The sequence below is a fragment of the Acipenser ruthenus genome, chromosome 13, assembly GCF_902713425.1.
Source record: "Acipenser ruthenus chromosome 13, fAciRut3.2 maternal haplotype, whole genome shotgun sequence".
NCBI lineage: Eukaryota > Metazoa > Chordata > Actinopteri > Acipenseriformes > Acipenseridae > Acipenser > Acipenser ruthenus.
In genome coordinates, this window is record NC_081201.1 from 38179305 (window position 1) to 38197318 (window position 18014).

General features: G+C 38.4%; 2 protein-coding genes across 3 annotated transcripts in view; both read left to right on the top strand.

The window, feature by feature from the left end:
- The first annotated feature begins 661 nt into the window (after positions 1-661).
- Positions 662-7757, top strand: LOC117417888 (astacin-like metalloendopeptidase). The gene is made up of 12 exons (XM_058985292.1): positions 662-768; positions 1103-1213; positions 2718-2779; positions 3121-3211; positions 3602-3719; positions 3920-4101; positions 4398-4479; positions 4819-4943; positions 5308-5613; positions 6096-6212; positions 6585-6721; positions 7513-7757. Exons 1-12 carry the CDS (start codon positions 693-695, stop codon positions 7636-7638), a joined length of 1533 nt encoding a protein of 510 aa, XP_058841275.1. The 5' UTR covers positions 662-692; the 3' UTR covers positions 7639-7757.
- Positions 7758-10706: 2949 nt separating this feature from the next.
- LOC117417889 (RNA-binding protein 20-like) overlaps positions 10707-18014 on the top strand; it is a 45003-nt gene continuing 37695 nt past the window's right edge. For both annotated transcript variants that reach the window (XM_058985293.1, XM_058985294.1), the window contains exon 1: positions 10707-11036. In XM_058985293.1, coding sequence (XP_058841276.1) covers positions 10906-11036 — 131 coding nt within the window. In that variant the 5' untranslated portion in view covers positions 10707-10905. The remainder of the gene's footprint in view (positions 11037-18014) is intronic.

The following is an 18014-nucleotide window of genomic DNA, read 5'->3' on the forward strand; positions in this document are numbered from 1 at the left end:
TCATTGGCTTAACAAAACAAAGTTAGGAAGGCCCTACTCAACATGAAGATGATTCATCCAGGAAGAATGAAAGAAGACACACCCAGAAATTGACAAAAAGGACCAGGAATTTACATAATATCTCCAACGTGCAATTATGAAAACAAACAACAAAAGCCCCGTTATTTATGCCAGGTGCACACAGTGTGCAATTCAGATTTCTCGATCGCCCACGGCGGGATAAACGATTGGAGGAGACATCATGTACGATGCAAGTCTTGTATTAAGTCTTCCATGTTTGTTTTCAATAGCCTAGTTATTGGTTGGTTTCTACGAGTTTTAACTCAAATATCGTACTAACAACACGTACAAATTGTCAGTGTTTTACTTTGTATATATGCTTATCTGTAATTCAGCAAATGCGGAGAACATATTCAGGTGTATTTCATCGTCACTGGAAGGAAAAGTAATCTTGGGCTTGGTATTGTTGGGTCCCTGAGACTGTCTCCCTGAAATCAATCTCATAAACTTGGACTGCCTGTATATTGGAAAATTGTCTAAATACCCTTTCTGTGAAACAAAGTTGTCTAATTAATATAACGTCTCCAATAAGAGGGGACTTTGTTTGTATTAACAGGTTAGCAATTAATCTAATTGAAAAGCCCCTATTTAAATACTATCCCAGAGCTGGCTGTTTTTAAAACTATTTCACCATGCTGTCGCTGGTCGGAAACGTTATGTGGCGGCTTCTCTGGTTATGCTTTACGCATTTTCTCATTTTTGTGACAGGTACACGACAAACAAATTGCGAGTTTATTTACAATTAAGTTTGTTAGATTTTAATGAGATTTCACAAATGTAAATGTCACCCAGTCCTACCGATACAAACACATAATGTCTTCATGTCGTTTTGTGCAGCGTGGTGTGCGTTACCGGTTACTCGGTCAATGTTGTATTGGTACAGATCTATTGTTTACCGCACCAGGTGTATCACCGGCATACATTTGTGTTTGTTTTTATTAGTTTGTGTAATTCCATTTGTTTTAGTCTTGTCTTTGGTTTGTATATAACAAAAACTGTCGAATCATTGCCTTGGTTGACTTCCAGTAATAATTTCTATCAGTTAGCAAAGCGAGTCCCATACAAAGGAGTTTTGCTGTTCCTCAACCCCGTCAGGCGCTCGTGCTGCAGGACAAACCAGTACAGGAGGATCCCATTATAGAAATTAACAAGAGTAAGTGTAGCAGTCTTTTACCATTGCTTAACAATGCACGCTATAGGGAACGGGTTGTTAACAATGCACGCTATAGGGAACGGGTTGTTAACAATGCACGCTATAGGGAACGGGTTGTTAACAATGCACGCTATAGGGAACGGGTTGTTAACAATGCACGCTATAGGGAACGGGTTGTTAACAATGCACGCTATAGGGAACGGGTTGTTAACAATGCACGCTATAGGGAACGGGTTGTTAACAATGCACGCTATAGGGAACGGGTTGTTAACAATGCACGCTATAGGGAACGGGGAACACTTGTGGCTTAAGTTATGTTTTTTTTTTTTTTTTCATTTTTGTATGGAGCGCCAAGTGTTTAAAGAAAAAAAAAAAAGCATGATCTTTCAGCATTTTAAAGCGACTTCAATCTTTGTCGTTTGCAATTAAATCCTGAGAATTTATCGGGGGGGGGGGGATTGTAAAATAAACATTTAACTGAATTGAGGCTAACCTGCAAATTGGCCAGTCCATTTAGCATTTCACGTAGGCGTTCTGCGTAGATCAGATCGGGAAGCAACGGAGAGCAGTGCTGCCAGTTCGGCGGCTTTTCATTTTGTTTTGTCGGAGAGAATGATAGTGGGCGGGTTGTCTATTAAGGTGGTTTTAGCGAAAAGCTGCTGTTTTTATTTATTTTAGGTAAAGTTTGGTCAAATCTCTGCCATGATTGACACAATAGTATAATCAGAATCGCGCACACACACCCCTTCTCCCGCTTAAATGGGCTGGAACTCACTAGCATGTCAGCTTCAAATTTAGCTTCCAGAAATATTACTTTTGCAAAAAAAAAAAATCAGGTTTAATTGCAAGTGGCAAAGATTTAACTCGCTTTAAAAATGCTGAAAGATCATGTATTTCGGATTTAACTGCTAGCTAAATCTTGACTATAAGTAGCCGGTATATAAAAAGGGCCATTGACTTTAAATGGTGAATTTGTGATGTGCGTTTTTATATTTATAAATTGTATCAAAGTACACACTTAAAACTTTATATGTATTAAACAGAATTGAGGGGGGATTTAAGTATTTGTGTGTTTTTATTTATTTTCACTTGGCGCCCTTAAGCAGCTATCGAACGTGTCTGTACACGAACACACATGTCTGAAGCAGTGAATGCGTCTAACACCCATGTAATTGACTAACTTCAGTTTTCTTTGTCCGTGGTCAAGATTTTTTTTTTCATGTTCGTCACCACTAAACATGGTGCCCACCCCTGGTATGTTTGTAACTTTACCAGATACTATATAACACTTAAGTTCTACTGTATTTTTTTCTAAGTGGGCTGTTGCTGTGCCATTTTTAAAATATGTTGTCTTCTCAGAGTTGCATTGCATCCATATAGTCAAAAGCTGTAGTAAATGTATTTGAGAAATTGTATGCATTTCATTACTAATCGCATTTCCTCCCCAGTTCTCTCGTTACCCTCTTCATTACACATAGCTTATTTCATCTTGACCTTGTTTTAGATATTCTCCGAAGCCTGACTCCAGACCAGAGCTTTTTGATTGATGGCGATATTATTTTTTCGGTGAGTCTGAAGTATTACGACCTTTTTAAAGTGTCCGTGGTATATCTGAGACTAGCAAGGGGTTTGTATGATTGCGTGTCTTGGGTTACACCGGTGCAAGTTGTCCTGGTGTATATTTAAAGCAAGCACCTATGGAGCTTAGCTAAGAACTGGCTTTATATAGGTTGATAAATATTACTTTTTTTTTCTAAGCCTATAAAAACCCATTAAGTTGTCAATTTCAAAATGTGATATACATATTTTTAGAAATTAGAAAGTATATTTGAATGTAAACCTGAACAAGTCTCGTGTTCGTCCACTGCTGTTGATTTTTTAATTTTTTTTTTTTTTTTTTCTTGTAGTCTTCTCGAAGTGCAGTAGCAGATGATTTGCTTAAGTGGCCAAAGTCCGAGGATGGTTATGTGCGAGTCCCTTACGCCATCGCTGATTATCGTAAGAACGGGGACTGCGCTCTTCCTCCGCAGCGGTGGCATGACTTGTTAAAGTGACTTTTCATCAACCTTAAACTGCTGCAATAAAGTGCACCTTTTTAATGAGGCTTGGAACAACTTTTATATGTATTGAACCAATCGTGTGCTTTCCTTTTAATGAGGAATGTGGAGATGGGGAACGTCACCTAAAGGTGTCTGCCCTGAAATTGTTAAACAATAATAAAAAAAAAGATAAAAGGTAAACTGATTGTTTGGTGGTCAAAGAAAGCACCTCCAATATATGAAGTAATGCACCAAATGGTAAAGATACAGATTCGAAAAAAGCAGCTCTCTCCAATGATGCACGGAGAACATTTTGAAATGATACATTCTGTTCTTTCTGTCTCTGCAGCTGCAGAGTACTTAGGAAAGTTTGAGGAGGCTTTTCAAGATTTCCACAAATACACCTGCGTCCGCTTTGTTCCCATGAAGGATGAGAGTGACTTTATATCAATTCATCAGTTAAATGGGTTTGTATTCAGACTTTGTGCATGACAATCGATTGCTTTGCTCATTTCAATGGCTGATCTACCTTGCTTTCCAAAATGGTCGTTCAATAATTTAAATCGCGGTCAGTTTGTCCTCAAATACGTACCGTAATTTTGAAACGCGACTCGTCAGAGTGACCGACCCCTTTGGCCAGCCTGTCCATTTTCTTTGTATCGTCTAGCTGTTACTCGAATGTTGGACGGAAAGGTGGGATGCAGTTGGTTTCCCTTGATGTCAAGTGTATGCAGTCAGGAAAGGGAACGATCATACATGAGTTTATCCATGCACTGGGGTTCTGGCACGAGCAGGCTCGTAGTGACCGGGATCGGTTCGTCACAATCAGCTGGGCTAATATCTGGACTGGTAAGGCATGTACTTGAGTTCCCCCTTGTAGAGCCACATGACACGAATATACAGGGTAGAAAGTAAGGTTACCATATCAACTCGCCGTATCATTAATGTGGTAAACTTGCTTTCTAAACACCCTGTAGAATTAAATAAGAAAACGGTATCAATTTAAAGTCATGTCATTTTCTTCTGATACAAAAATGTCAGCTGGCTGGCATCAGTATTGAGGTAGTGTACTACTGTGTAAAATGTAATCCTATAATATGTGCCACTAATTGTTTGTTTTTAAAAGTTTCTATTTTATTTTTTAGGGTTTGAAAATAATTTTATGCTGGTTGGAGATTCAAGAAATTTCGTAGATTATGATTACAGCTCTATTATGCACTATTCAAAGTAAGAATCTTAATCTGGAATCCCAGGCTAATCAATCCCACTGTATTGCAGTCGTATCACTGCTTTATTGAATCCACCACTGTGATCAAAATGAAGGTCTATACTATATATAATGTGTATATATAATATTTTTAAACTGTAACTCTGCTTATATGTTCATATTTTATCCTTGACCTAACTCAGTTTTCATAATAAAAGAAGCTGTTCGGCCCTCAAAGGTTTTGTCCTTTTTTTCTCTGCTGTAATTTGATATAACAGATTCCTTTTATAGAATTGTTCAGGACATTATCTGCAAGAGTTGTTCTACCAGCAGTGCTGTTAATGCCTCTTCCTTTTTAGACGTGCTTTTAGCAAGGATGGAAAAGATACTATTGTACCAATACAAAATGCTGAGATCGGACAAAGAATTGGCATGAGTCCCTTGGACATTAAGAAAATCAATTTATTATACCAATGTGCTCCAGGTATGTGCTCTTTGTAGAATGCCGTTTGTTCTGGTTATTGTAATGGCAATGCCGTTAGCACTCCTGTACAGGTTGAGTTATTTCACACTGAATGATGATCTTCAAAGAACTTGCATATGGTAAGATTATGAAAGTTGGTATCCATACAGTGCTTGCTATTTCTTTAGTATATTGTGGTGTGGCTAAAACATTTGTTTGGGATTGCTTCCCTTTTATATGCTAAACTTTAATGTCTTAGTTTCTGCACTCTGAGAATGTATTGCATTTGCTTTTTTAATAGAATTTCTTGGTGTGGGGTGTTTTTTTTTTTTTTTTTTCATAAAAAAAGAAACAAAACTGAGGATGGGGATTCTTGTTTGTTTAGGGAAGTACCAGCCTCTATCCGTTGACTCAGAACACATGATGGATGTTCAAACCCCAAATCCAGTAAGCCCCTCTAAACCAGTGCTCTCGACCACTACTTCAAAAACAGCTGTTCTGTCACCCGCTGGGCTCCAGAAATTGAGGAGGACCCTGGAATCCTTTTCTTGTGACTTTGAAAGCGGGCTCTGTGGCTGGACACTGTCTGGGGACACCCTTAACTGGACCCTTCATAGTGGCTCGGTCCTGTCTGTGGGAACAGGGCCCAGTCATGATTTTACCTTGGGCCACTGCAATGCCAGCCGTGAAGGTAAGAACACGTTGGATGGTAACTACTGTGCGATTGGGCAGCAAACTTTTCCTGGGCTCTTGCCTGTTGTCCGTTTTGTGGTCTTAACTGAGTATTTAATACAGTGGGGGACTTGCAGTAGAAGTTGCCATGTTAATTTCAAGAGATTATTGGTATTGGGAAGTGTTTTACTGAAGAACTTTGCTTCCCTTGCCTCACCGTGGATATTCTGTGAAGTCATTTAATTCTAAACCCAGAGTGACGCACACAATTTGGGATACCTTCCAAATATGTAAGGGGTCGATTGCATTAACCTACACCCGGAGTGGGGAGTCGCCACTGTCCTAGGAATCTGCCTGGATTGTATCCACAGAATTCTTTTGTTAGATAATCCTGGGATCGCCAAGGATTCGAATATTGGATGAATCTCTTGTTCTGCATTTAACTGTAGTTTGATTTAAAGTTGTTACCTAGCTTTTTTTATTTTGTTTTTCATTCTTCAGGAAATTATCTGTACCTAGAAGCCACATATCCTAATAAAACAGCAGTCCTGATCAGCCCCATGCTCCGTGGACCACAGTGTTTGTCTTTCATGTACCACATGTATGGGCAGAACATGGGTATGGAACTTTATTTATTTTGCTTTGCAAACATTGATTTAAATTGTGTTGCACAATTGGTATACAGTATATCAGCCAAGAGATTCAAGGGATAAGAGTAAAAAGCACTCGTTGAAAAAAAACACAAAAAAAAACATACCATTTGCACCTAAAATGTTTATCTACTAGCTGACATCTGCAACTATTGTCATTTTTCAGTATGAACATATCCACTGACAAGTTTATTTTGACAGCTGCAGATGGTTTTAGTGAGAATTGTGTGTGTATCCAAGTATGTATATATAATATTTCATTTAAACCTTCGTTTTGTTTCCAAAAAAAAAAAAAAACTTGGTTACATCTATTTTAGTCTCTTTTACATTTTCCTTCCAGGAAGTATTGCTGTATATAAGAGACTGAATAATTCCACGGAGCCTGAGGAGCTCCTGTGGTCCGAGAAGGGAAACAAAGGTACATTGTGGCTTTACGGCTCAGTCAACATTACTGCCCAGGACTCTACAAGATACCAGGTAGGAATGAGCTGTAAATGTTTCCCAATACTATTGCAGTTTACATCTATGTTGTGTTCAGGGTATTGCCAGAAGAAATTGCCTTTTGAACTGGAAACGCTTGTGGCTGGTTTCACACAGCCAGGTTTCCATGCAAACTGGTTATATAAAATATATATATTATATATAAAAAAACGTCCTTGTCCAATTACCAAGTGACATGTACACGCAGAGTCACTTCCTGTATTCCGTGAGATCAGACATGGGACTTGTTCTTTCAGTGCAGTATTAAGGATGGGTCGGAACCAAACTGTCCTTGAATCTACTTTTAATAGCATTTCTTTATTATTATTTTATTTCTTGGCAGACGCCCTTATCCAGGGCGACTTACAAGGTGGTGTGTAAGATGCAGTGCCTTAAACGGTAAACATTCCAGTTGCCAATATCAAGTACTGAGGCCATGCTTTTTCAATAGCCTGTGTGGATGGTGGAAACTGGACTGGCATTAGCGCATCTTCTGTGTAACAAGCTGCTGATCCTGGCAGGTGATGTACATGATCAGTCATACAGTTTCTTAACTTTTCCACTAGGTGGCACGTCTTAGCATAGTGCTAGAGAGTGTGTGTCCAAGTGGAGAAGGGAAAAACTGCCTGGTACTGTTTCTGAAATGTTCCACTTCCCGTGCTATATGTCCACTTGGATTTAAACTCCCGAGCTTGGGCATGTATTAATGAATCTCCTAGATAGATGCTACGTTTCTTTTCTTTCCAACTCTGGAAGCTGGAACGCTGTCTCAATGCTGCCTTTTTCAGCTTCTTTTTAAAGGGACGACTGGAAGTGGATACTCGAGTGATGCAGCCCTCGACGATATCCATATCCAGAAGGAATGTTACACGTATAACGAGATGATGATCTGTGCAGCTGCGATGCCATCTTGATGAGCAGTCTGACTGCTTGCGGTAACTCTGGGAAACCTCAGTTTCTACCAGTACTTAACTGAAACACTCTTGATTTCCCCCAAGAAAGTACAATAAACTTCCATGGTGTTGCTACAATGCATACGTTTGTTTTATTGGTGTTCTCGCTAATCAGCTTGTATATGAAGCTTGCTCTAAAGAGATGGAAGGGGTGGATGGGGTTAACAGGTTTAATTTCCAGTGTTTTAAAAGACCATATAAATTGTTGGATGATAAATGTGGCTATTGCTTGCAAGCTCCATTTTGTTAATTGTGGAGTAAAAGGTCACCCCTGACTTGCTGGGGAAAGCATGTGTTTATATACCAGATTCCTTTATTTTTTTTCCAGAGGGGTTTCTAATTGCATAGTATTAACTTCATGTTGATACTGGCTGTTGAAGCTCTTAAGCAGAGTTTTATTTTGCCTTCTTCCTCCCTACATGATTATGCATCCTAGCCCTTTTTAAAGGCATTCTATCAAATAAAGCTACTTTAGAGACTGTAGAAAGGGCAAATGTGACTACTGGATCTGACCTGGATGCTTTTACTTTTATCTGAAGTTAAGACGGCTTCTCTCCTCTCCACTAATGTGCAAGTGTTTCATAACGTTTACTCGGTAATAGCAGGCAGTTATGCTCATGCAACACACAAACTGTCAAGACTCTCGGTCCACTCTGTTCAATTTTTATTTGTGGATTAACAGGTGCTTCATAGTGGTTAACACTAGATCCTCTGTCCAAGTGGTGGTCTCTTCTGTCTGTCTTGGAGATGGTGGGGCGATCAAGTTAAATCCAAGTTTACTGCTGTGATTTACAGTCTAGAGCAAGACCTCTCGCTAACATGTCGGAGTACAAATAAACTATTCTGTGTTCTTACCAGCCATTAAAAGGAACAGTTGCTGCTGATGCTCCCAACACATTTTACTAGTTATGGAGTTGCTGGGTTTATTTTTTGTTTTTAATGTTTTCATTTAATATCTGCGACTCGTGTGTATCTCCCATATTGAAGTCTGTACTACTGATTTTCAAATTAAGTTATTTTTTAAATGAGATTTTTAGAACCATTAAAGTAAACTTTCTGAAGGATTAAAGTTTGGCACTCTTGCAGTAGTCTTGTACTTGGATTCGGTTTGCTTTTGATTTAACTCTGGCATGTTCACCATGTTGCCACTTCACGTTAAAGTTCCCCTCCTGTAGCTCGACCTTGTCCCTCCTTGCTGCTCATTTCTATTTTTTTTTTTTTTTTTTTTTTTTTTTTCTAATTAGCAGCTCCACAGTCAATGGCATTTCCAGCCGTTGTTATGAGCTCCTTTAAATCCTGCTTTTACGATCACTTGGGTCATGTGTTGAGCATTTCCTTTTGTCTCGCTGTTAGCCAAGGACAGAGTTTGAGACGGGCTGTGTGAAGTAGTATGTTTAGTAAAAGTGTGAGGGGGAAGTTAAGTGGAAGAAGTGAGCAGTGTTGGTATTCAGGTATGCTGGTATTGCACTATTTGACATGCACACTTTATTCAGGATACCATTGACATGCATCTATGGCAGGGATTGGCTGAATGTTTGGTTTGCAAGGGAATTGTCAATCGAGCATTAAGCTTGATTTGGCCGGACAAGCAGGGGTGTAGTCCTAAATCTGAAGGTACTGGAATACTGTACTTCTAGGAATACATAGGTTGTGCATTTCTCACTTGTACATGCAGTCGATGCACTGTTGCTGTGGTCTTCGTCCTGCATTTTTAGTTTGTAATAGAATAAGTTATGCTTTTTTCATTGCATCAAGGTCGGACGATAAGTCATGTGACTTAGCTTGCCTATTTCACGAGTTCCGGCTGAACTACATCTCTGCTGACCGGCCCAGTTCCCTTCCCTTTCTTTTTAGATTGAGTTGCCTGATTTGCTGGAACAATAAATATTATCTGTGAAAGGGGTAGGTTTACACTTTGTATAATAATGCCTTTTAGTGCAAAAGTTAATTGGATATCCCTTTCTTGGCATTGGGATCGCAAGTACAGCTCTGGGTAGCTGTAAAGCTGTTTTACATCAAAGTTCATTTGAAATGGGGGGGCTTCACTTCACAGCTGTTTTCGCACCTAATAAAACACTGCAGTACATGGGTAATATTGCTTTTATGGTGTTAAATTGCCACTGGCAATATTATGGAGAGACTGTACAAGTGTTTGCTTTCCTGCCTTCCTGTTTAACAACACCTGACTTGCTGTTGTATCTGTCTGGTGTATAGACGGTCGGTAGGGGAAGCTAGCTTGTGCAGTGGCTTAAATTACACTAGTTTTTCACTTCTAGAAACCTGGATGCAAATCTGTCTCCAGGTTTGTCAGTCTTCACCCTCCACAAAGTTGCACAACTTTTGGATGGTTATCCCTGGGCATCCTTAGAAGCTGTGTGGGGCATGTCGATTAGAAACTGCTCTCGCCCTCAAGAGGGATGTCAAGTTCCCTTCAGTGCAAAGCTGGAAATCTTAGTCCTTGCTTTTCATTTTTGCAATCCAACACCTTGCAAAACGCATAAGCAGCCTGCTGTGTGTTCTTCTCTACTGTTAAACCTAAGTGTAGGCAATGTAAATCAACGGGACAGCGCTTCAAGCCAAGGAAACGGAACTAAACCAGCGCAATGCAATCTAGTTATTAAATTGCATGTATATACTGCACATGTCTGCTGAATGTACAGGAAAGACTTGCCCAGTAACTTGTGTTTGTGTGGTTTTTGTTTTTTGCATACATTTATTAATGTACATAACCTAGAATACCTTCTGTAAAGGATTTGCTGCGTTCCAGTATTCCAACACAGGCACAAGTACTGTCTGCTGCAGCTGCTAAACTGAACCAGCACCTAGTGAGCAACGAGTGGCATTCCTCATGCCTGGACTGCATGAAGCCTCAGTGTGACTGGCTGAGGGAGACTGATAGGGACGGAATAATGGGCTGGTCCCGACTTCTTGTCCTGGGCCTCCTATTGGCTAGATGTCTTTCAGCATGCTTCCTGTCGTTTCCATGCACTCTTATCCAGCCCGGTGTCTCCTCCTTTTGAAGATTTATTTATTTTCTGGAGGGTAGGCTGCATTGCTAACCTTGGTCACACTCAACAGGAGGAAGAGGTTTGACAAACTTCTCAAGAGTTTAACACCTCTGCCGCTGTGTCTGTTTAATAACGTGAAAACATTCCTTGCTATCTGAGGTTGTCCTATTGAGAGAAGTCAATTTTTAGGAAGAAAGGTGGCCAATCCACAGTTTACACCATGAAGCAGACTCGGGAGGTTGGTGGCTTTGAAATCCACGACCAAGGGGTCAGGAAAGTGGCTACCAAAGCTTCTGCCAGTGGCACGACTGGACCTGGAAGGACAAAGACTCCCCCTGAGCTTGAACAGAGGTAGGCAAACTTCAACAGGAAAGTCATTTTAAGGGTAACCTCAAATCAGATGTACTGTATGGCAAGCTTTTGTTTCCTAACTACAGTACACTGCTGCTGATGTGTGTGTATACATTAGACTGTTACTATTATGGTTTCAGTACTGTAAAATATCCAGAATAATCATGCATTACTAGTGCATTAATGTTACCATGCTGTATTGCAGTAATACTGCAGTGTAATTTATTACAAGCTAATTCCTGACTCTTTAACTGCGCATATTCCTATGTAATTAAATGTCAGAATGGCAAGTCTCTGATCATGAGATTTGTTGCTGCTGGTCACCGCTTCACCGCTGCATTTGCCCAGCCTCCTTCCCAGCTGGCTTCACACATGGAAGGAATCACTTTTTCTACATGGGGGGGGAATTTAAGAATAACTGTATCCAAGAAATAAAATTCATACAATGTCTCATACAGTAGTAAAGAGAGAAAAAATAACATTAAATATTGGAACCAGGCTATCGGCAGTCATTTAGAAATATGGTACAAAATATTGAATGTGAGCCATTTAAACTGTCGGGCAGATTAAGTGTGGAGAACCATGATGTTCTGTGGGGGTATTCTGATTAATAAACTTCAACAGGCTGTAAGTAATATTGTAGGGTTCAGTTGGGCACCATTGACACATTCTAGAAAGATGGAAGCATACAAATTATAAGCTTTTGTAATCCCATTCCACTTTTTTAAAAGAAACTGTGCAACTTGCTATTGCTCAGAAAATCTGAAATGAAAGTTATTTAAAAGTGGTCTCTAGCAATAGATGCATTCATGTTTAGTGTGTTATGCTGTAATCCAAATAGTGCAATTGTGATTTTCAAATTACATCTGCAAGAGTAATAAATAGTAATTCAGAAATCTGGAAAGTGTTTAATGTTTGTGTGAAACAAATATCAAGTACTTTTTAATAGAGTGATGGCAGCAATGAAAACATACTGTTGAATATGGTTTGACATTTCATTAATCATTTTTGTATTTATTTGCAACTTATCAGTTAATGGTTAAATGGATATTCTGTGTGACTATTTCCAAACTGCTGGTTGTACATTGCCGCCTTGTTCAAATCTCATTTGTTTCTCATCTTAACGTTTCTTTTAATAGTAGTTTTTAAATTGATGCGTCATACATATAATCTGTGTATGAGGGTATATTTGTGTTGGTAAATTGTACTTTTTCAGAACACAATGAAGTGCAGTCCCCCTTTTTAAAAAAACACTTTCCACGTTGGGTGAAGGTGACTGGTGTGGTGAAAGAAACATGCTGTGAAATTGCACAACTTTAATATACATGTGCTTTAAATGCATGCACAAGTTAGAAAACGTGTCTTCATTGGATTGTTAAACTTTGCTGTCTTTGTTCACCACTGATTTTTTTTTTTAAGACTAAGGGTTCTGAATTTGATTTTATAGTGCTTTTAAAATAACATTTAAAATGTTTTATTTATTTTTAGTTTAATACTCTCCTTATCCTTGCAATAGTTAACATTTTTCCCTACAGTGAGTTTCTCAGGATTCCTTTTTTAAAAATGTAACTACATGTACTGGTACAAGGGTAACCATGAACAATCTAAAATAGATTAGTAAATGGAATCATTCTGAAAGAAAAGCACTGTTAGAAATGTAACCTGGCAGAAAACAGAAATATTTACTGCAGTAAATTTAATAAATAAAATTAAACCAGGACCCAGATAATGTAACAAGTGCTCTATTCATGTAAATCTCTAGAATTACTGGAGTACTACCATAATAATGATAGCTTGTTAAAACTTGCTGTGTGAATTTAGTAGTAATTGACTCTATCTATAATGTAATGTACACACTTTATTTTAGTTGCCCGATCTAGCTCTCCAGCATTAAGTTCAGTTGGTGGTAGTTGTATTTTAAATTGAGCCCTGCCCTTGGTTCTGTTTCATCATGAATTTGCAGTGTATATAAAAGTACCAAAGTGTTTAACAGAAGTTACACAAAACTTGTTGGTATTGTGGCTTCATTATTTGTATTTCAGAATAATTCCCACCTCTTCTCCTATTTTCTTCCCCTCCCCAAAAAGGATGGAAAGTTCTAAATTTTACATGTAATGAAACTGCATTTTGCGCTAGTTATGAACAAGCAACTATCTGTATTCATCTAGTATTTCTTGCATTTTTTTTTTAATTTATTATATACAACCAACACTGGTTTTGTCTCCTCCCAGCTGACGGTTACTGGACCACTACTCTGAACTTCACTAGGCCTATTACAGTTTTGCTTGAGCAGCTGTTTGAATAATGTCGCAGGACAGCTAAATCTATAGAACGCAGAGTAAAGCTATTGAAAACGAGTGCCTGTGCTCAGAGTACACCATCCTGTGCTTCTGTAGAGATGTGAGGAGAAATGCTACCTGTTGCGGATGTGTGGTGTGGTTTTTTTTTTTTTTTTTTAATTTGAGGCTTGTATTACTCAATTTAAAATGTAGCTGCGGTTTTCATCTGCATGAGATCGTTCCTTGGTATTAATGTTTTGATGGAGTTTATACAGCAGGAATTGGACAGTGAGTTAATGCGCACTGTATAAACATGTGGTTAAGTGTGTAATATAAATAGACTGCAAGGTTACCTCTGTGGGCTGTGCGGTCCTTGTGTGTGGTGTTGGGGGTTTTTTTTTGTGTGTTTTTAGGAAAAAATAAAACCCAACTATGGGTACCTGATTAATAAAAAAAAAAAAAAAAAAAACAGGTAGTAAATGATAACTGCACAAAAAAAACACATTAGTAATCATCAGTGAACTTGGTTTAAATAAATGTGGGGAAAAAAAAAAACCTGGATATGATTTTTGGGGATATTGCCTTTTATTCATATTTAATAAAGCAGAAACCTGCAGAGCAGATTAATTAATTAAAATGGTAGGAGATGTAATTCATAAATCATTTAAATTATTTTTTTAATTTAAGAAATTGAGTAAGAATGCAAGTAAAAGAGTGGTTATGTGTTGATTTGATCAATGGGGACCTAGTTGGCTTAAAAGGCTATAGATTTTACTTCTAGTCATGCAAAGCGTCAAATCTGTTAATCGACACTGGCAAACTGCTTCTATGGTGTTTTTGTATTGCAAGCTGTTTGTCAGGATAATGGATATCTGTACTGTTCAGTATACAGACCTTTTCTGAAACCCATTCATCACAAATTCAGTGTGTTGAGCTGTGTTGATGGAGTTGACGAATGAGGTCATTAACATATTAGCCACCGCTACTGTATGCAGTTGGCAACTTTTGCTATTCCTTTCATGCGGGCGAGTTGCACTGATCTCTACTGCATTCTTCTCTGAGCCTTGTGTGCTGAATGTTTGTGTGGTATAGTCTTTTAGGCCATGAGAACTGTTTTAAATTGAATGACTTCCAGTAATAAAGAAATAATAAAGGAAGCAGATACTAAATCTGCAAAGCCTTGGTGTAACTGTATTGCTGTCCTTGCTCCCTGTCGGAGTGTGTTGCATTGAAGACTGCAGGCTTTTCACGTTTTCTGGTTTCAGTCCTTAAGATGCTCTCTTGGCTTTGTTAATCGAATGCCTGTAATTATAAATGGTGTACAGGAAGTGGTGGTTTATTTAAGCAGTGTAACATTGTAAATGTGATAAACACTATGTTGCATCCTTCAGGCAATGCCCAAATTTTATTTTATTTATTTTTTCCCTTTAATAAATTCCAATTCCTTCAAAGGAATTCATTTGAAGGCATTGAGCATTGTATTTTTCATTTGCAGTGGTGTTTACTCTAAGTTCCTGTAGTTGGCATGTACTGTAGTATTGGATTTACCTTGCTGGTGAACAGCTTTTATAAAAATACATCCCTGCCTTCTAAATTAAATATAGGCAGCTGAGCTGGCAGGAAAGACATCTCTGCTGAGGCTAAAATTAAAACTGAAGTCACTGATCTGGAAGGTTATTTTATTTTTTTTTTTTTTCCAACACTTAAAGAAATGCAAAAGTGGAAGCAGTCAAATCTTTGGGTCCACGGTATTACTCTTGACAATAGAGAACATTTTTTCCTGAGCGTAAGAATTGTGCTTTTAAACTTTTTTTGTCTTGAATTTTTAATGCTGTTTTTTAATAGCGAACAAAACTAAAGTCCTAGATTTACTTGAACTGTATTAACAAGCAAGCCAATGTAAAATGAATGTGTTTAAGGTTAGTCTAAAATTACCCAACGCCCCATTCAATTGAAATAGCCAATTGTTCTTGCACTATTTTATTTAAGACACTGTTCTTGGTACATTATGGTAATTAAAAAAAAATATATATATATATATATATATAGAATCACTGTGTGCATTTTTGTATACATTATCAAATGGTGGTGGTTCTTACTTGGCTAAGCTTGGATTCACATGTTTATAAAATGCTTTAGCTGAGATTTTACTTTTACACTACCTTAGTCCCACGTGCTCTTTGCACCAGAACGAACACTTGGGACCCTTTTTTCTTTTTTTTTTTTTTTTTTTTTTACCACTTTTAAAATGTGTTCATATTTAATATTGGACTATCCATTCCATATAGCTTTTCACACAAGATTGGTACAGTACAAATTGCTACCAACAACTGCAAATATAGAAGCTTTCCTGGACCCCTGTCAGTCAGTGACACAATCCAGGCAGTCACTTGGGTTTGACCTGCTTGGCCTTGCCATTTAAAAAAGGAATATTCTCTGTAGCTGGTCCAAGAAGATTTATTTTTTTGTAGTTTGTAGGGTATGTCTAAAACTGAAAATTCACACAAGAACATTTTAATTTTTTCCTCTTGCATCACTGTGTTCACCTAAGCCCAGAACTTGTACAAGGGGAATGCCAGTGCAATGGAATTTGAGTCATTCAAACCTAAACACGAGGAGATGACCAGTTGCATTCAGTTTCCATGATTTCATGATAAAATGGCTTTCTGTTTCTGTGGCTGCTCAAGCTGGGGGAGGCTAACGGTCAAGTGATGGCAGCCTTTCACATAGCCAGGTTTCACACATGCTGTGCTAGAGTCGGAAGAAACCAACACCTGCATCTGCTTCCCCCAGTACAGAGTTCAGTGGATTGTAAGCTTGAACAACTGTGTGATCTCATCTCAAGAACAACCATTAGTTCAAGGGAGCTGTGTTGGATGTTGGCTTGGGTCACAAGTAAAGAAATTAATTGGCGGTCTCTACTTGGCTCTTAATGGACAACTGAAAATTCCTGTTTGTTTGATAACAAAACAAGGAGAGAGCTGCTTTCTATTTTTAGGTTGTTAATCATTTATGGGCCCTTGCTTATCTGAACTACCAGGCTGGGTTTCAAGACTTGTCTTGTGTCAAGGCAGATTACAGTAGCCAAATACTAGCTGTTTCTGACAACGTGACCTAGAACATGTTTCAGGAGAACGTATATACACCTTTCAAAGTTAGTGTGGATAAATTAGGCTTTTGGGCTTTTAATGATGAGTTGCTCGAAGTGTAGAGGCAGAAAGATAGAAGTGTTTGAGGAGCCTGCTCAGAGAGCTAAGGTGGCACATTGATATTCACAGATAACTGCTGAACACCACTACCTGTTGAAATTGGGAGAGATTGTTGAGGTAGCTATTGGTGAGTGTCATACAGTTGTCTATTCCTGTTTTAAACGAAGGGTAGTTTTTTATTTAACAACCATACGCAGAATGTGCTGAAATTAACAAATCCTTAATGCTGATTGGTTAGTTTATCGAACTTCAGTTTCTTTGTCAGAATATGCTGTACACGTACAGTTTTGCGATGTGCAGTTTGAGGCATGGGACCTTTTTCATTTTGGTGAAGTGTGATTGGGGTGGATGTGACCTTGTGAAAACCTACGCATGGTCACCCCCCTCATCCACTAGTGTTGCACAGTGATGGTAGACAGAGTGGCTTGTTTTTCTGTGTGAAACAAATAGTCCCTGCTGCACATGATTTAACCTTCCACCCACGCGCCATTTGAGCCCAACTGCTCCCTGGAACAGATCTTTTTATTTATTTATTTATTTTATTTATTTATTTATTTATTTTTATCTAGTTACACTCTTGGGATTTGGGAGGCACATTTTACTGAAGTTCACTAAATGCTTTGTGGCTAACCTGTCATGTTTCCACCACTAATAGACGGGTTCAGCATCCATCCTCCCACCTGACAGCAGAGGGAAGGAGTGGGTAATGACCAGACTTCTATTAACATAAATTACGGCTTCAAAAGCCAAGAACGATATTGCAATGTCTTATTAGAAACTATCGCAAGGAGGTGCGTGACATTTTCCTTCAGGCAACCATTGAACCATATCTGCCAAAACCCTCCCTGTCGGCACACCAATCTGCCTGTCGTTAACTGTCATGTGGGCAATATTAATGGAAGGAGTGTGTGTGGGGTGGGGGGTTATTTATTTGTATTCAGGGTCTTATGTGGAGATTTTTTTTAAAATTAAATGCATTTTTTTTTTTAAGTTTTAAATTAAATTGATTTTAATGTATTACGTTTAATGTAGACCCATTGTTTCACTGTGGTTGTGAAGGCTGAACATATGAAGAGGCATACTAGCTGTCAACATCTTTACAGCTGCTATAAAACATTCAGCTTCAGATGACAGCTGAGAATGGTGTGCCGTTTCTTTAAGGAGCTGATAAGCAAGTCTGTTTATTGGACTATTCCTTTGCTAGGCTTATACAACTCTACTCCAGTCATACTGATTTTAGTTGACCATATGTATGTATTTTAGCCTTTTCAAATTGTTCAGAACCTAATCTGGGTCATTTACAGTGTTGATGTATACTTAACATTGGTATACAGTTCTGCAGTATGCTGTGCCTTTACTTAAAACCACACTGTTTTTCCTTCATCTGATTGACACCTGTAATTTGAGATGTCTTGAAATATTTCAACATTAGTTTTAAAATAAAAGTGCTATTGATATATTTAATAACTCTATCATTTACCTTGCATCCT